The sequence below is a fragment of the Muscardinus avellanarius genome (assembly GCF_963383645.1).
Source record: "Muscardinus avellanarius genome assembly, chromosome: 10".
Lineage (NCBI taxonomy): Eukaryota > Metazoa > Chordata > Mammalia > Rodentia > Gliridae > Muscardinus > Muscardinus avellanarius.
In genome coordinates, this window is record NC_137796.1 from 35,528,203 (window position 1) to 35,547,088 (window position 18,886).

At 40.7% G+C, this 18,886-nt stretch overlaps 1 protein-coding gene across 3 annotated transcripts in view; it reads right to left on the bottom strand.

The window, feature by feature from the left end:
• Positions 1-10,822: 10,822 nt before the first annotated feature.
• The window catches only part of TENT4B (terminal nucleotidyltransferase 4B), a gene marked incomplete at both ends in the record, with an annotated part of 87,995 nt that continues 79,931 nt past the window's right edge, over positions 10,823-18,886 (bottom strand). For 2 of the 3 annotated variants that reach the window (XM_080702728.1, XM_080702727.1), the window contains 5 exons: positions 10,823-10,999; positions 12,952-13,116; positions 16,676-16,863; positions 16,962-17,065; positions 17,161-17,287. In XM_080702728.1, the coding sequence (XP_080558854.1) occupies positions 10,823-10,999; positions 12,952-13,116; positions 16,676-16,863; positions 16,962-17,065; positions 17,161-17,287 (761 nt within the window). The remainder of the gene's footprint in view (positions 11,000-12,951; positions 13,117-16,675; positions 16,864-16,961; positions 17,066-17,160; positions 17,288-18,886) is intronic. The other variant, XM_080702729.1, reaches the window with a different exon arrangement.

Consider the following 18,886-nt stretch of genomic DNA (forward strand, 5'->3'; position numbering starts at 1 on the left):
CACACACACATGCCGAGACCGCCTACTTCCTCTCGGCATCTGCGTGTGTGACAACCTCCCACGTAGTCAAAATTGGCAATTAGCCCCGAGAGAAGGTGTGGTCTCTGGCCAAAAGTACTCCCCACTTTCAGATATTCTTTCATAACTATTATTCTTTTGGTAATGATTCTTTTAACTCTCCACACGAATTGCTCCGGTGGTGTAAGATCAGGACTGTGAGAGAAACTGAGTCCGTGGAAAATAAAGTTTCTCGTAATTTGTCTAAGCCTCTAAACGTCCTCGGCTTTGTTCAAATGGTAATAAAGTCTAGTTAGAATTTAGATGCAGTGGCAGCATTCCTGTCAGTAATTACAAATGCAGATTTCCCCTCTATCTTTGACCTTCATTCTAACCATTACAATAGAGCCAAGGGCTAGAAGGAATCTTGACCTTTGCACCTAGTGATAGCGCTGCCTGGAGACAGGGCAACACCACCTGGTTAAAATAGCTATGTCAGAACAAAGGACAGATAAAATAGTGTAAATGTGAAAGAAAGAAAATATGGTGAGAATAAGAAAGCATTTTTGTATGAAGAGGAGCTTATCCTAAGATTGTCCCAAATGGGAAAGAAAGGAATTAGAAAGATTAAAAGCAGGTTACAGAAGGATTGTGGTATGGAAATGGATCATTAAAAGAGGAATAGGCTTCTAATAAGCCTATCGTTTGAGGAAAAGTGCTTAGCTGCTAGAGAAGTACATCTGACAACTAAATCTAAAAACTTCATGTTATTTCTTGGTGTTTACCTGCTAAACTGTGTTATGAGCTTGCGTAAGCTTTCAGGCAGCAGATGGTATTGCAGACAAAATCCAGCAGACATTCATCGAAATCCTCTAAATCATCATAAATGTACACGGATTTCCCTACACCAACTACATGTATGAAAGCTGGAGCCAGGCGTGGTGGCGCACGCTTGTAATCCCAGTGCTTGGGAGGCTGAGACAGGAGGATCGCACGGGTTCGAAGCCAGCCTCAGCTACTTAGTGAGGCTTTCAGCAACTTAGCGAGACCCTGTTTCCAAATAAAATATAAAAAAAAAAAAGGTCTGGGAGTATAGCCCGGAGGTAGAAAGCCTCTGGGTTCCACCCCTAGTACCACCAAAAAAAAAAAAAAACAAAAACAAAAACACGTATGAAAGCTGGAATCTCGGACTTCGTCCCCCATTCAGCTCAAAGGAGGTTGCTAGATAGAGAAGGACATTGGACTAAGTAAGCCCTAGGAATAAAGTTCCGAAAGGGTTAAAGAAAACTCTTAAAAACTGGATTCTTCAAGTGACTTTGGGTGTGACTTTTGTTCTTCTGGAATTTGCCCACTAAAAGCCTCTGCAGCTGCAAGGCCAGAGGGGCTGACTCAAGCACAAGACCCACCTGTAGGGTCATGGGACTGATTTCAATCACAAGGACCTGTGATGACACAGGCCTCACTTTTGTCTTGTTCGGGGTTGGTGATTTGCATGTGTATCTCACTACTGTATTTTGGGTGTTTGCACTTTTCTTCTAGGGAATCACGGGGAAATGGGGAAATATAAAAAATCTTGTGTCTAGAATAAAGTGTTCGATTGCACAAGAAGCATTGATCCATGTCAGATTCTTTCCAGAAGCACCATAAATAGGAACTTAAAGAAATTTATTTCCTAGAGGGGAAAGAATCGCTGCAGATAAGTGGCTGCAGTACGGCACCCTAATTCTTCGCCCATCTTTTCTGAGATCGGTTCGATCGCGAGTGGACTCGCGCCCCATTTGGACTGAGCAAGTCTGCGGCACACACATACACACACACATGGATGGACATAACTGGCCTATATATTAGTTCATTCTATCATTTACTATGCAAGAAACATCTAGGGTGATACTGAAAATAATTTTTTTCTTTTTTGTACTAAGGAATTGAACTCAGGGGCATTCTCCCTCCAAGCTATACCCATAGCCCTATTTTATTTTTATTTTGAAACAGGATCTTGCTAGGTTGCTAAGAGTCTATTTGCTGAGGCTATCCTTGAACCTGTGATCCTATTGTCTCAGCCTCTCAAGTACTGGGATTACAATCCTGTACCACCATGCCCAGTTGTTTTTTTTTTTTTTTGTGTGTGTGTGTGTGTGTGTGTGTGTGTGTGGTACTGGCGATAGAACCTAGGTGCATTCTGCCTCTAAGTTGCACCCCAGTACTTTTTTTTAAGATTTTGAAACCAGGTCTTGCTAGGTTGCTGACAGTCTGTTTGAGGCTGTCTTCGAAACTGCACTCCTTCTGTTTTGGCTTCCCAAGTAGTGGGATAACAGGTGTGAGCCACTATATCTGGCTAGGAATTACTTTTTTTTTTTTTTGCCAGGCATGTTGGTGTACACCTGTAATTCCAGTACTTAAGAGGCGGAGACAAGGGGATTGTAAGTTTGAAGCCAGCCTCAGCAATTTAGTGAGATCTTTTCAATTTTTTTTCCCCAAAATCTATTGCCCAACAGCAATTCCATTCTAAATTATTTTTTATCATTGCTGGACTCAAACCTGAGATTTTTCTTGTAATCCAAGTACTCAGGAGGCTGAGACAGGAGGATCACAGGTTCACCAACAGCCTCAGCTACTTAGTGAAGCCCTCCACAACTTAGTGAGACCCTGTTCCAAAATAAAGAGCTGGACGTGGTTGTGCACACTAGTAACCCCAGCATTTGGGAGGCTGAGACCAAAGGATCACGGTTTGCAGACAGCCTCAGCTACTTAGTGAGGCCCTTTGCAACTCAGTGAGACCCTGTTTCAAAATAAATAATAAAAAATAGGGGTGTAGCTCGGAGGTAGAATGCCCCTGGGTTCCATCTCCAGTACTGCAAAAACAAAACAAAACAAAACACCTCAAGTATTAGGATTACAGATGTGTGTCATCCAGCCAGACATCATTTACAATCATCTTGAAGCTAATTATCAGGTACTTCTTCACCACCACTAAGGGGTCTCAGGCACCACCAGTCCTAGTGAAAGGACCACCAATTCTAGTCCCCTTTGCAGAATTCTGAAAACACTCTGGGTGTTGTGCTTTATTAACCCTAAGAACCATTTTCACCATTCTCCTGAAGCAGTCTGTGTATAACTCCTTACTTGTTAATGCAAGGATGAAACTGCACTGCTATCTACAAATAACCAAATCCTACAGGGTTGACTTTCAGCCTTGCCATGGCTATGGGAAAGTCAAACTGGCATCATGGTCTAAGACAAGGCTGGAGAAAACGACATCCTAAAGGATCTCTCTCTTTACAGCCTGAGTTAAAGAGGAGGAAAGCCAGGTTTGAGGTCATTAAGGAACCCACAGAAATATTATAATCACAAGAATACCTCCCCTTCTCCCAAATAAGACTTTACTTATTTTGCAGTACTGTGGGTATAGAACCCAGGGGCATGCTACCTCTGAGCTACAACCCTGGCCCTATTTTTTTATTCTTTATTTTGAAACAGGGTCTCACTCAGTTGTAAGAGCCTAAGTAGTAGCTGAGGCTGTCCTCCAGCAAAGAGCTTCCTGTCTCAGCCTCCCAAATGCTAGGATTACAAGCATGAGCCACCGTGCCCAGTTTATCCAGCTGAATTTAGATTGAAAGAAAAAAAGTCTTTATAAGTAAGTAGCCATCAGGCCAGGCATGGTGGCACATGCCTGTAATCTTAGTACTTGGGAGGCTGAGACTGGAGGATCACAAGGTTCAAATACAGCCTCAGCAAGTAGTGAGACTATCAACCTAGTAAAACCCTGTTTCATACTAAAAACCAGGGCTAGGGGTTTGGCTCAGTGGTTGAATGCCTCTGGGTTCATCTTAGTACTAAAAAAAATTTTAAAGTAGCCCTTTACGATTCACATAAAGGCTCATACCAGATGTTTTGAAGATAAATGAAAGCACAAAGCCTTTATTGAATTGCAGATTATGAATAATAAACCCAATGATAAGGGAAGGGATTGAGGGGGGTGGTGGCTGATGTGCATAGAAATGCAATTTATAAAATTTTCAAGGCAAACAACTGACATCTTTGTAGATACTGTCGCTTGCTTAAAAAAAGCTTCCAGGTGTGCAGTTCATTCAGTTTTCATAACTGGTGCCCAGTGATTTGACGTCAGGAAATGTTGAGATTTCATAAATCATTTGTACCAAATCTCTTTCTGTGGTAAAATTCTTAGTGCCTCTGCAGCAGTAACTAGACTGGATGGGAAAACTTTCAAGATGATTCAAACCTCCAGCACTTCACAGGAGTCCGAATTTCTTAACACAGAAGGCAATGCTAATCAAGGAAGAAAATAAAAAGGTTATTACATCCAAACACTGACTTCACCAAACTCTCTAAACACAGGCCTATATGTATGTGCTGCTAAAAACACACTGGTCCCCAAAGTCCTTCCCATTTTGTGTCTGGAAACTACAGGGCTGCCTTACTTTTCACCTTTAACACTGCACATCTAAACTGCTGTGTCAGTAGTCGATAAAGTTTGAAGATCTGTAGGACTGCAGGTCTTTCAAACTTAAAAAAAAAATCAGGCGGGCGTGGTGGCGCACGCTTGTAATGCCCGCGCTTGGGAGGCGAAGACAGGAGGATCACACAGGTTCGAAGCCAGCCGCGCTGGCTTAAGAGACCCTGTTTCAAAAAAAAAAAAAAAAAAAAAGGATAAGATAGGTCTAGGAGTGTAGCCCGGAGGTAGAAGGGCTTCCGGTAGAAGGGCTTCCAGGAACCCCAGTGCCACAAAAAAAATTAATAATAAGTAAAAATTTTTAAAAATTAAAAAAGAAATAAACTTATGTAAATTTCAATATGAAAAATCAGAGAGGGAATCTCAAAATTCAGAGATGACATTTAGGAACAAAACTGTATCATGATAAATTGCAATATATAAATAAAAGATGAAGCATAGAGCCCAAACTAAAAAGTGAAGATGGATTTAAACTCAACATGGCCAATAACCCGTAATCTCACACTGGATGTGGGCAAGTACTTGCCTACACCAAGTACCAGCTTCCAAGGGCCTCTCCCAGGCCTCCTCTCCCACCTATCACTCAGGTCATGAGAAATCTGCTTCCCTCCATCATCCCTCAGTGATTTTTTTTTTTTTTTTTTGGTGGTACTGGGGTTCCTGGAAGCCCTTCTACCTCCGGGCTACACTCCCAGACCTATTTTTACATTTTTATTTGGAAACAGGGTCTCCTAAGCCAGCGCGCGCGGCTGGCTTCGAACCTGCGCGATCCTCCTGTCTCTGCCTCCCAAGCGCGGGGATTACAAGCGTGCGCCACCACGCCCGGCTCCTCAGTGGTTTTAAATGTTTTATTTCCATAGCATCTATAAGACAAAATGATACTGATAAAAAAAAAATTCCTTTGGACTGTGTTCTTATCTGAGATCTTCCTTATATAATCAGGCCACATAGAATCTGGGGCAGAGAAAGGCATGCAAACTACAGTGTGTTAAAGTTGAAATGTAGAAATAAAGATGATATACAAATACTGATAAAAAAAAAACTTTGACACATACAAGCTAGGTGAATACCTGAGTCCACATTATCATTACTGTCTGTCCTGACAGTTAACAGCCCTACTAAGGAAATCCAGGAGACATTGCAAACTTAAAATAACCAATATGGATGCGCTATCTCCTTCCCTCTGCTCCCACCTCTCTCTAAAGTGTTCTCTATTGGATTAGTAGGCCATGAACTGGGGTAACCTCAGTAAGACACATCTTTAAGCAAAAAATGCCAAGGCCAAATACATGTTTAAAAACAGCAGCAAAAACTCTGAGAAAGAGTAAAACATTAAGCAGTTTATTAACTGAAGACTATTTCTAAATATTTAATCTGATATCATAGCAGGCTTTAAAAGCAAAAATTTTTGGTAAATAATTTCATCAACAATTTCTACATATGTTTAGCTCATTATCTTTGGCCTACGAACAAAAATAAAACAAAACTAAATTGCTTCATGTGTGAGGTCAAAACAGCTCATGAGCAGGGCGTGGTGGCGCACGCTTGTAATCCCCACGCTTGGGAGGCTGAGACAGGAGGATCGAGCTGGTTTGAAGCCAGCCTCGCTGGTTTAAGAGACCCTGTTTCCACATAAAGTTAAAAAATAGGTCTGGGAGTGTTGCCCGTGGGAGTGTAGCCCGGAGGTAGAAGGGCTTCCAGGAACCCCAGTACCACCACCAAAAAAAAAAAAAAAAAAACAGCTCATGAGGTCAAGAAAAAGGTTTTGGAGCGAGGAGTGGTAGGGCATGCTTGTATTGGGAGGCTGAGACAGGAGGATCGCAGGTTCAAAGCCAGCCTCAGTGGAGCTTGGTGGAGCATGCTTGTAATCCCCACGCTTGGGAGGTGGAGACAGGAGGATCGCGCAGGTTCGAAGCCAGCCGTGCTGGCTTAGGAGACCCTGTTTTCCAAAAAAAAAAAAAAAAAAGGTCTGGGAGTGTAGCCCGGAAGTAGAAGGGCTTCCAGGAACCCCAGTGCCACTAAAAAATAAAAATAAATAAATAAATAATAATAATAAAAACTAAAGAATAAAAAAATAGGGCTGAGGGGTGTAGCTTGGAGGTAGAATGTCCCTGGGTTCAGTCCCCAGCACCACAAAAATAAATAAATAATGCCCACAGTAAATTCTGGGCTTGTTATATGTAAAATACTCAAGAGCATATTAAGATATTAAAATGTGTTCTGTAAGACTCAACCCACCCATAAATGTTTTGATAAAATGGTAGGCGGCTAGAGTTGTGAGGCTCAGAAAAAGAAGAGAAATACAACACTACCAAGAAAATGCTTATACTGGTCCTCTTCCCAACGTAATGCTTCATCTGTCTCTAAATATCTCACTGGATGAACTATGTCACTGATGAAAGGATAACTATTAAATACAACTTTCCTATTCAATTAAGTTTAATGGGGCCACTTACAGAAGACTGCTCACAAGAGACTTCTGTGGACACTACATCTCCTAACCCTATCAGTTTAATGAGCTAGGAGACTAAGAATAAATCCTGACCATTAATTTTAACATTTCAGTATCTATCATGGCAAAATTGGGAATGTCTTCTTTAATTGTTTATTGTTTAATCTTTGAAAAAATAATTGTGAAGCAACCAATTCCCTAAAAAGTCTTTCTCTCTCTCTCTCTGTGTGTGTGTGTGTGTGTGTGTGTGTGTGTGTGTGTATACAAGGGATTGAACCCAGGGCATTTTACCTTCAAGCCACATCCCCATTCCTTTTTATTTTTTACTTTGAAACAAGGTCTCACTAAGTTATATAGGCTGGCCTTGAACCTGCAATCCTTCTGTCTTAAGTCTCCCAAGAACTGGATTGTAGCCGTGCACTCCCACATCCAGTTCCTACAAATATTCTTAGTGACTCAAACACTAAGAAATCAACAGCATGTAAAAAACAAAACTAAAAGAATCCATCAGTTTTCAACTATAGATCACTATTTAAAGATTGAGGTGATATTAAGCAAAACTAGTATCCCTATGGGATTTCTACAGAGCAACCTGAAAACTACATTTCCTCATCATTGGGGAAGTCTATGCAGGTCACGCAAAAAGGACCTTGTACCTCAAGGTATCATACTCTCTTCTGACCCTCCCACGTTTCTAGAAACCCCAATCACTAGTCCATAGGTTAAAGTAAACACAACTCACACTTACCATTCACACAAGGGAGGGAATAAGAAGGAAAATACATGGAGACATAAGACTCTGGAGGAAAGAAACTATTAAAAATGCTCTTCCTGTGGCCCATACTTTGCCCTGTGAATCAACCTAAATATTAGTGAGAGGCCCGAAATGTAAGTAAAGGTAAATACACTAAAAATGGGGCAAAAATATACCACGATCAACTGTTGAAGACTGGAGACCAGCCACATGCAAAGGGAGCAGATCCTGCAGGTCAGAGTGAGCTCTGAACACCAAGCCAATATTGCCAAACAAAACCGAGATGCTGAAGACCAGGTGCCCCCATGGTCCAAGGTGCACTGTCCTTCAGCATCAGCACACAGCCACTTGGGTTTTGTGCTGACACCCTCTGACCCACCAGCACCTCTACAAACCAGTACTTAAATGTTTCTCATAACCAGGAACACATACATGGCTGCCGGAGAAATGCCACACAGTGAGGCAGCATCTGTGAAATTCCACTCTACAACTACTTAGCAAAGGAAGGCTATGACTTGTGGATACGGATGGACTGTAGTCACAAGACCTTTATAGAAAGAAGGCATTAAAACTCAAAAAAAAAAAAAAAAGACAGGAGTCAAATACAGAGATGAAATGTACAAGACAAATGAGCAGGCAAACTAAAAGTTCTTGAAAGTATTTTACTTCAGATTGAAAAATGAACAGCTTCCATACTGTTCATCGCAAGATACACAGTATTCACGAATACAATGCTGGTCATTTGAGGAAATGTATACACACCTCAATTTCTCCTTCATGCTTTTTTCTTTTAGAAAGATACTGTTTACCAAAAAGAAACTTCAGCAGTACAGGAAAAACTATTTTCCCAATAAATTTACGAAAACCTAAGATTCCCAATGGAATCAAGATTATCTTCCCGCTACCACCACCTTAATATAATCACATGCTTATTGGAACACTAATATTCGCACCCTACAAGTACATTTACTTTCAACAATGAGGGTGATTCTTTAAAAAAAAAATTCAGTGTGGTAAATGTAACAAGGATCTCTGCAAGTATTAAGTGTCTGAAATAGGCAGCTAATACTGGATTTAATATTATTTTATAAATAATTGTTCCCTTAGCGGTAAACATAAGTCTACACATTCACAATAGTCCTACAAAATAAATACTGTGATTATGCACAATGTTATGACAAACTAGTTTCAAAAAACAAAAGCTTGACATCTTGATAAAAATTCAGATCAGAATAAAATGTGACTTCTAAAATTTAAAACATTGTCAAAATAACATCACATTTAAAATCTTCCACGGTTTACACAAAGTACTATGGGTTTCCAGTTTTGGAACACATTTTTCCATTGTGAATTAAAATACGAACATATTGAAAATTGTTAATTTCAGTGATGACATCAGTTTTGGTCTTACTTTAGCATTATTCTCTTTATAAAAAGTTTTACTAAGTGTCCATTAATGGTCTGATTGGTCTTCAATATTTCATAGATGTACATAAAAGAAATTCCTAAAAGCCAATAGTATTTCATGTGTGTGTGTGTATATATATATATATATATATATATATATATATATATGTATATATATATAAGACTCTCTTCTGAGAAATGGCCATATTTAACAGAGCCACACAAACTAATGCTAACATAAGAGCTTTCACCTTGAAAAGAAGCATTTTCAGAAATGTGACTTACACTCTATTAAACATTCTCAACTGAGTTTCAAACTCAACAGGTGATGAATAACAGAATTATACATCTCATTTGCACTCAAAACTGACCACAACCCCAATTTACAGTGTGATTAAAACAAGCCAATGGTTAAAAACACTTTAATTAAAGATAACAATTCCATGAGAGGAGAGGATAGAGAATGGGATGACAAGAAGTATTTGGTCTTAATAAGGCAATACAAAATAGATCCATTATCAAAGACCATTTAATTTTTAAGATTGACAATACCAAAAGCATAAAGTGGAGTATAAGAAAATAGTTTTTTTTTTGTAAGTATGATTTAATTAAAGCTGTTTACAGTTACTCTCTCCCACAGTAGTTAGGCATGAACTTAAAAGAATAAGAGATGGGAAACACAAGCACACGCAGCACACAGGGCCAGAGGAGCCGGCATGCAAGTCTGTGGGCTCGGGGTTTCGCTGTGACAGGAATGAGACCAGACCAGGCGGCCTTCTGCTTCCTACTAAGAGGAGGAAGGAGGGGGAAAAGGACTGCAAAGGAAACAAACACAGTCATGTAACTGCCTGTTGCCCAAAGGACAGCACTAGAGAAAACAGTTGCAAGTTATTTCTCAGAGATGACTAGAGATTTTTCAGTGTTTACACAAAAGTACATAGTACAATTTTTTCTTTTTTTTTCTTTTCTTTTTTTTTTACAAAATAAAATAAATGCCATTTGCCACCATAACCCTTCTCTTTAGGGAGGAAAAAATTTCGCAGCAGGTCACAAGTGTTCTAAATCATTTCAATGCTGAGTAAAACAAACTGAGTAACAGAACGAATCACTCCCTAGATATGGATGTCAAAATGACAAGTCAGATTATTCTTCAGACAATCCTGAAAAGAAATCTGTTTACAATTCAAACAGTAATGTTATGTAAAAAGTATTAACAAATCCACTATTACAAATATCAATTTCCTATATGGTCTTCTATATATACACACAATAAAATGGTAAATATATGCAAAAATATTAAAAAAAACCAAAACATGCACAGATCACTTTCCCCTTTGGAATCTGGACTTCCTCTAAGATACTGTTGTTTGTCTTCCCCACCCCATCCTTTGAAATTGCTTCTGTTTCTATCACCCTACCCACACTGAATACTATTCCCTATAACTCTGCATAAAGCCAATGAGAAATATATTTATTTTACATTCAAGCTTTAAATCTTAAAAGACCCTGTTGTAGCATATGACTTATCAAATAAGCAGCCTTTTTTTCCCCTTTTTTGCTTGCTTTTTGTTTTTGCAGTTGTCAGTCTTCATGATCCATTCCGTGGCGAGCTGGGAAAAAACGCAGTTGCTAAATCAACGTCTGCACAGCGTCAGGCTCCTGACTGTCCCAGGAGTCCCTATGCAACTGTCCTGAGCACGAGATCATTGCACGCAGAAGACAGTCCGTCGCACAGCGCCGACTATCTACAGAGGTCTGAGAGGGGCGCGTCCCTCCTGTGCCTCCTCTTTTTGCCATGGTAATACTGATTACTGGATTTGCCTTGATGCTGTTTGTTTGTCATCAAGGAACCATGGCTTGTCTGACTTGTACCTTGGAAGCCTTTGCTGGAAGAACGAAAGAGCCTTGCTGATCCATGCTGCAGAGAAAGAAAGCAGTCAATACACGTCAGTACCTCAGATTAGCAAACCCCAGTTCAAAGGAGCTTTCCAACCTAGAAATGCCGCTAGAGTTACCACACTGACTCACCTTGCAGGCAGAAAAATTAACTACATTTCACTCTTCTCCGCTCTCAATCTCTTACATCTTTTTTTTCTCTTCAGTACTGGGGATGGAACCCAGGGGTATTCTACCTCCGAGCTATCCCCCCAACCCTATTTTTTATTCTCTATTTTGAAACAGGGTCTCACTGAATTGCAAAGGGCCTTACTAAGTAGCTGAGGCTGTCTATGAACCGCGATCCTCCTGTCTCAGCCTCCCGAATGCTGGGGTTACAAGCGTGCGCCACCACGCCTGGCTCAAACTCTTATATTTTTAATGGAAATATTGGGGAAAAAATAGACCACTATCTTGCCTTCCTAACAAGATAGTGTATGTGGCATCTAAATCTTTTTCCAAGGACTCTAGGGGCCCATATCCCACACACCAAGCACATTCCTGGAAGCAGCTTAGACTAGCATTGCTGAGTGGGTGTGGCTGCTCCTGTGGTTGTCCATGGCACCAGTCTCTTCTACCAGCCCTGCTACTTAAATCACTACTACTTAGTGTGTTCGGTGTGAATGGCTAAGGCTGTGGAGGTGAAGTGGATTCAGCAACTACAATCAGACACAGGTGATTGTGACAAGCCAGAAGTCTCTGCTGCCAAGGGACCTTTCCCAGGACAGAAGCCAGTGCCAAGCCTGCCTCCTCCCTCCCCTTTGTCATAACCCTCAGCTAACAGAGTATCTCACAGCCAATCTCGGTCAAAGCTAATATGAATCAACTGGTCACTGTGTCTCACAGCTGCCTGAGATGGTTCTATGCTAAAAACAAGGTACTGAATATTAAAAAAGGACCCAGCATCTCTAAAAATGCACAACATTGCCATCAGGTCATGCAAAGACTTCATGTGGATTTACTTCAAATTCAACTAAAACCTTCTTATAATTAACTTACTTGTTTTTTTGGTACTAAAGGTTAAACCCAGAAGCATTCTATCTCTGAGCTATATCCCCTGCTCTGTTTTATTTATATTTGAAATAGGGAATGCTGGGTTGCTGAGACTGGTCTCGAACATGTGACACTCCTGTCTCCCAAGTACTCCTGTCTCAGTCTCACAAGTACTGAGATTATAGGCAAGTGCTACCACATCCAGCTAAACTAACTAACTTACCTTCATTTATTCATTCTTGTTGTACTAGGAATAGAACCCAGTCCTCGAGAATGCTTACACATGCACCTTTCCACTAAGCTACACCTCAACCCCAATGCAATTTTTTTATGCTGACTCTGTAATTTGTAGCAAAGTAGATTGGCCTGGATGGCTTATAAGACTGGCCAGTAGGTTCCCACAAGGGTTTATGTTATAATATGTCTCATAAACAGCTTCAGGGCAGGGTGGTAGAACACACTTGTAATCCCAGTACTTAGGAGGCTGAGATAGAAGGATCACAGGTTCGTGGCCAGACTCAGCTACTTAATGAGATTCTCCACAACTTGCTGAGACTCTATTTCAAAATGAAGAATAAATAATAGGTCTGGGAGTGTAGCTGGGAGGTAGAATGACATTGGGGTTAATCTTCAGTACAACAAAAATAAATAAATAGATAGATAGATAGATAGATAAATAAGATAGATAAAGGCTTCAGGATATCCATTACTAGATGCACTGTCATACTCTGGAAACTCATAAAACACAGCAGGTTTGTTCTTTAACCCAGAGTTTTGTTTTTTTTTTTCAAACTCAGGCTAACGACACGTAACTACTACTGTGTCTGATTGTAATTGCTGAATCCACTTCACCTCCACAGCCTTAGCCATGCACACAGGATAACAACACACTCTAACTACTTTACAATGGATACTGATATTAAAAGCACAAAACCCACACACCTGAGATTTGTTGGTGCTGTTGGATGTATTAGTGGTTTGGGTGCTCTGCATTTTCCCAACTGCCTGAGAGGACTCCAAGGACACATCTTGTGACCCTACTCGGTTCCCAGGAGATGGCCGGCAGAGCAGCTGTTTGGGGGTTTTGCATGGTGTTGCGTCGGAATCCTAACATGAGCCACATGAGTAATAACATGACATGTTACTGATTTACATATTCAGTATTCAGAAAAGAAAACAACTTCAGCTCAGTACACTCCAAACTAATCTAAAACACTTGGGAGTTTGGGATTTAGCTCAATGGCAGAGCGCTTGCCTAGCATGCGCAAAGCCCTGGGTTCAATCCTCTGCCCTGTAAAAAACAATGGAAAAAGTATAAAAAACTACAAAATCAGAGTAAACTAAAACACTTGAGAGTTAAGGAAGATCAAGGAGAATTACAAAATGGCTTAAGTTTTCCTCCAAATAGTTAACACGATTTATTTACCAGAGAGCTTCTGCTCATTGTTAAGTTCACTATCCACATCAGATCTCTTAGGAGCTCACAGGAGTCCCATGATCTGCATTTTTATTCACAGAAACAAATTATGCTGCCATGGCAAACACATGGTTTGGAGTGAAGGCCCCAGGCTCCGTCCTGTCTCAGCGTTTCTCCAATGAAACACACGAAGGCCGAGCCTCATCTGTTTCTCACTGATGTTTCTGCTTCTGTGCCCCACCCACCCCACGTATAGGAATCTAGCTTAGTGCTCTGTCCTCCAGAGCATGGCTCCAGGACCCAGCAAGGCACACGGGGAGATTCTGCACAAAAATAGTTAGAATTTCATAATGGTGTGTGTCATCATCAGCAACATAAAATTATGTGCCTTAATATTTACACTTCTTTTTTTTGTAGATCAACTCAAAATTAAAATATTAGATAAGTGGCCAGGCGTGCTGGCACACACTTGTAATCCCTGTGGTTGGGAGGCTGAGACAGGAGGATTGCACAGGTTCAAAGCCAGCCTCAGCTACTGACTGAGGATCTCAGCAACTTAGTGAGACCCTGTTTCCAAATAAAGTATAAAATAGGTCTGGGAGTATAGCCCTGAGGTAGAGAAGCCCCTGGGTTTCACCCCTAGTACCACACACACACACCAAAAAAAAATTAGGTAAGTGTATTAAAAATCTTAAGTAAACTCCAAATTTACCCTGATAAATAAAATCAATTTATGATGTAGTTGACACTTAAAATTCAATCAGAATAGGGACAGAAAGTAAATCAGAGGTTAAGAGAGTGAGGAACTGGGAGAGACTACAGTAAGTAAAGGGTTTCTTTCTGGGGTGATATAAGTATTCTTGAATTAGAGAGTAGTGATGGTTGCCTAACATGGTAACATACATTAAAAAAATTTGTATATGTGTGGGACTAGAGATTAAACTCAAGAATGTTCTAAATCTGAGCTATACCCTCAGCCCTTATTATTTGTTTTTGTTTGTTTGTTTGCGGGTCTGAGGATGGAACCCAGGGCCATTTGACCTCTGAGCTACACCCCCTGCCCTATTTTTTTATTCTTTATTTTGAAACCGGGTCTCACTGAGTTGCAGAGGGCCTCACTAAGTAGCTGAGGCTGTCCGCGAACCGTGATCCTCCAGGTCTCAGCCTCCCGAATGAATGCTGGGATTACAAGCGCGTGCAGAGGGCCTCACTAAGTAGCTGAGGCTGTCCGCGAACCGTGATCCTCCAGGTCTCAGCCTCCCGAATGAATGCTGGGATTACAAGCGCGTGCAGAGGGCCTCACTAAGTAGCTGAGGCTGTCCGCGAACCGTGATCCTCCAGGTCTCAGCCTCCCGAATGAATGCTGGGATTACAAGCGCGCGCCACCACGCCCGGCTTATTATTTGTTTTGAAATAGGATTTTGCTAGGTTGCTGAATCTCACTAAATCGCTAAAGCTCATCTTGAACCTGCAAATCCTCCTGGTCTCAGGCTCCCAAAAGTATTGGGATTCAGGCCATGCACTACTTCACCCTGCTGAATTGTACTTTCTTCTTCCTTTCTCTCTTTTGTTTGGCGGTACTGGGGATGGAACTCAGGGGCACTCTGTCTCCGAGCTACACCCCCTGCCCTATTTTTTATTCTTTATTTTGAAACGGTCTCACTGAGTTGCAGAGGGCCTCAACTAAGTAGCTGAAACTGTCCTCAAACTCTGATCCTCCTGTCTCAGCCTCCCAAATGCTGGGATTACAAGTGTGTGCCACCATACCCAGCTTTGAATTGTATTATTATTATTTTTGGTGGTACTAGGGTTCCTGGAAACCCTTCTACCTCTGGGCTACACTCCCAGACCTATTTTTTATATTTTTATTTGAAAACAGGCTCTCTTAAGCCAGTGAGGCTGGCTTTGAACCTGTGCAATCCTCCTGTCTCCGCCTCCTAAGTGTGGGGATTACAAGCGTGCGCCACCATGCTGGGAGTGAGCTGTATATTTTTAATGGTGAAATTTATGATATGCAAATTATATCTTCATTTAAAAATTTATCAAGAAGCTCAAAAACATTACTCTGAGTAAAAGATTTACAAAAAATATAGTAGTATATGCTGCTTGATTATTTATTTATTTATTTATTTTGGTGGTACTGAGGGTGGAACCCAGAGGCTATACTCCCAAACCTATTTTATATTTTATTTGGAAACAGGGTCTCATTAAATTGCTGAGAGCCTCACTAAGTAGTTGAGGCTGGCTTCAAACCTGTGCGATCCTGTCTCAGCCTCCCAAGCGTGGGGATTACAAGTGTGCGCCACCACGCTCTGCTGGCTGCTTGACTGATTCTATTTATATAAAATTCTGGAACAAGCAAAACTAATCTATGGCTCCCTTTGAGAGTGGGTCTGGGAGTTCACCTACAAGAGTCCCAAAGGAGCTCCCTGGGATGATGGTAACATTCTATGTCCTGGTAGCATCCTGGGTTACATATGTGTATGCATTTGATAAAAGTTAGTGGATGTTCAATTATAATTCCCTTTTTATGTGTGTGGGGGGGGTATTGGGAATTGAACAAAAAAACATGTCTGACCTACACTCCCAGCCCTATTTACTTTTTATTTTGAAACAGGGCCTTCTCTGGGTTGATAAGTCTCACTCTTGCTGTGGCTGACCTCGCACTTGCAATCCTCCTGTCTCAGCCTCCCAAGTACTATGATTTCAGGTGTGCGTCACCACACCCAGCCATTTATGTCAATCTTAGCAAAAGAACAAATGATAAATAAATATTAAAGTGTGGTTAATGATGTGCACTATAAAAGTCTGTAATAGTATAATGATACCTGTAATATGGTTTGAAATGGATCAAAGAATGACATGGATAATTAGATATTCAAGAGATGGACAGATCATTAGGTATCTGATAAGCAAGTCAAATGCTAATGGTAGAGTTCACAGACTTCACTAAAATTATTTTACCTTTGCTGTATGCTTGAAATTTTTCATGAGAAAGAGTGGAGAAAATGAACAAATGTGAAAGTTAAAATATCCCATAATAAGAAAAGGAGGGGCTGGGGACTTAGACCTGTGGCAGAGTACTTACCTAGCATGCACAATGCTCTGGGTTCAATCCCCAGAATCACAAAAATCAAATAAATAAATAAAAACATGCCAGGGTTGTACTATTAAAAAAAAAAAAAAAAAAGGAAAGAAGAAAAAGAAACAGTCTGAGCAAGTTTCAAAGGCCATGCCTTTCATACTTACGACGTCACTAGAGCTGGACTGCGTGGCAGAAGAGGACGACACTGGACCTGATGAAGAGTTTGAAGAGTGTTTACTAAGAGATTCCGAAGTCTTACTTCTACATTTTCCAAGGGCTTCATTTTCTTCAGACAGATTATTATTACATTTATCTAACTGTTGAGTATCTACTATCAACGTAACACCATTTCCTGAAAAAGTAGCAAAAGATTGGAAAACGTTTCTTCCCATTAAATATAAACAACACAGAAAAGCCACTGGACACAGTCAGTTATGAAAACGATCTTACCATTGCACGAAGGCTCAGGCCTGTTCTGCAAGCCCCACTGCTTTGATATCCAATCTCTGTATGTGGCAACTTCATCTGTTACTCTAATTATTCTACCTAATATGCTGCATGTGTTTAAAAAGAAAAGGAGGATGTACATTAATTTAACGACGTTACATCCAATTTTGACACAATGGGCTCATTTTAATTAAGCGTTTACCTCTCCGTTTCATTGTTGGGATAGTACTTTGCTATTGGAGATACAGCATGACTCAAAACAACGTAGGCATAATCAAAGGCCTGTTTCACTTGCATGGCCCCATATGAACTCCTTCCAACATCATTACCTTTAAAAAATGTATACATAAAGTAGTTAGTTTGACCATTACCTAATATGAATTACATGTTGATATGCCCTCTCCTAGGAGAGTGAGAGCAACAGCTAGCCCACTAGCCTTGCACCCAGCTCAGCTCCCCAGGCTTGCCCTCAGTTCCACCACCTCTGAACATGTGACCAGTACTTTCTTATAGGATATAAACTGCTTAAATGTATTCTGGCCCAACAAAGATTCTCCTATCACATAGATAAATAACCTGCAAACCAAAGAAATAGCTGCCTATTCTTCCGCAGAAAGAAAACCAAGCTGAATTAGAAATGCCTTGGGTTATTTTTTTTTAAAATTAGCTGTATACATAAAAAGCAAGGAAAATTGTCTTACTGAAAAATCCTCATGTCCTTGGTATAATGCCTTTGTATGAAGCAGACTCCCAAATGGGTATTTTTTCAATGAATAAACACAGAGAACTATTATTGTTTATAAGGCAGCTTAGTAAGACAGAAAGGGGCTTCAAGGCAATTACTCCACTTCTTTCCTTTTCTTACTCAATTTCAAAAGTATACATTAAAGCAAATGACTAAGAGTATTTCTACTAAAATCTGATAGTGCAGAATCTAAATATTTTACAATTATATCAGGAAAAAACACTGCCCAGAAAAACTAAGATACAAGCAAACCTATATAACTTCATGAAAGATGGAAGGAATTATTTTTCTGTTTGCTGCCAAACCAACACAAAGTTGAAAAAGGTGCAGGGGACTGTGCAAAATCAGAGGAAAGAAGCGGTCTGAAAACATAACCTCCATGAAACCTTTTGAATTCAGAGATAAGAGTACCACGCTCACTGCTTCTAAGTATCTCAGAATCATCTCTTTAAAGCCCTGGTTGACAACTGGTTAGAACTGCCATCAATAAAGACCCACCCAAGGCCCGGCGTGGTGGCGCACGCTTGTCATCCCCGCGCTTGGGAGGCGGAGACAGGAGGATCGCGCAGGTTCGAAGCCAGCCGCGCGCGCTGGCTTAGGAGACCCTGTTTCCAAATAAAAATGTAAAAATAGGTCTGGGAGTGTAGCCCGGAGGTAGAAGGGCTTCCAGGAACCCCAGTACCACCAAAAAGAAAAAAAAAAAGACCCACCCAAGAAAATGGAAAAAATGATGATGAATACAGAACCCACCCAAACAGTGAAGACCTAGTCTACTTAAAGGATTTTATTTCCAATTCATCTGGAAGTCTGCAAGGTATATTTCAGTATATTAACTGATGAAATATTTTGTTTTTTAAAATGACTATAATTAAGCTGGCTGGGGTGACATACAACTGTAGTCCCAGTACTTGAGAGGACGAGAAAAGAGGATCACAGGTTTTGGGACAGCCTCAGAAAGTAGTGAGACTCTCAGTAACCTAGCAAGACTCTGTCTCAAAATAAAAAAGTAAGAAAATAAAAGCCAGGCTTGGTGGCACACACTTGTGATGCCATTACTTGGGAAGCTGAGACAGGAGGATCCCAGGTTCAAAGTCAGCCTAAGCTACTTGTGAGGCCCTCTGCAACTTAGTATGACCCTGTTTCAAATAAAAGAATAAAAAATGGGGCTGGGGCTGTAGCTCGG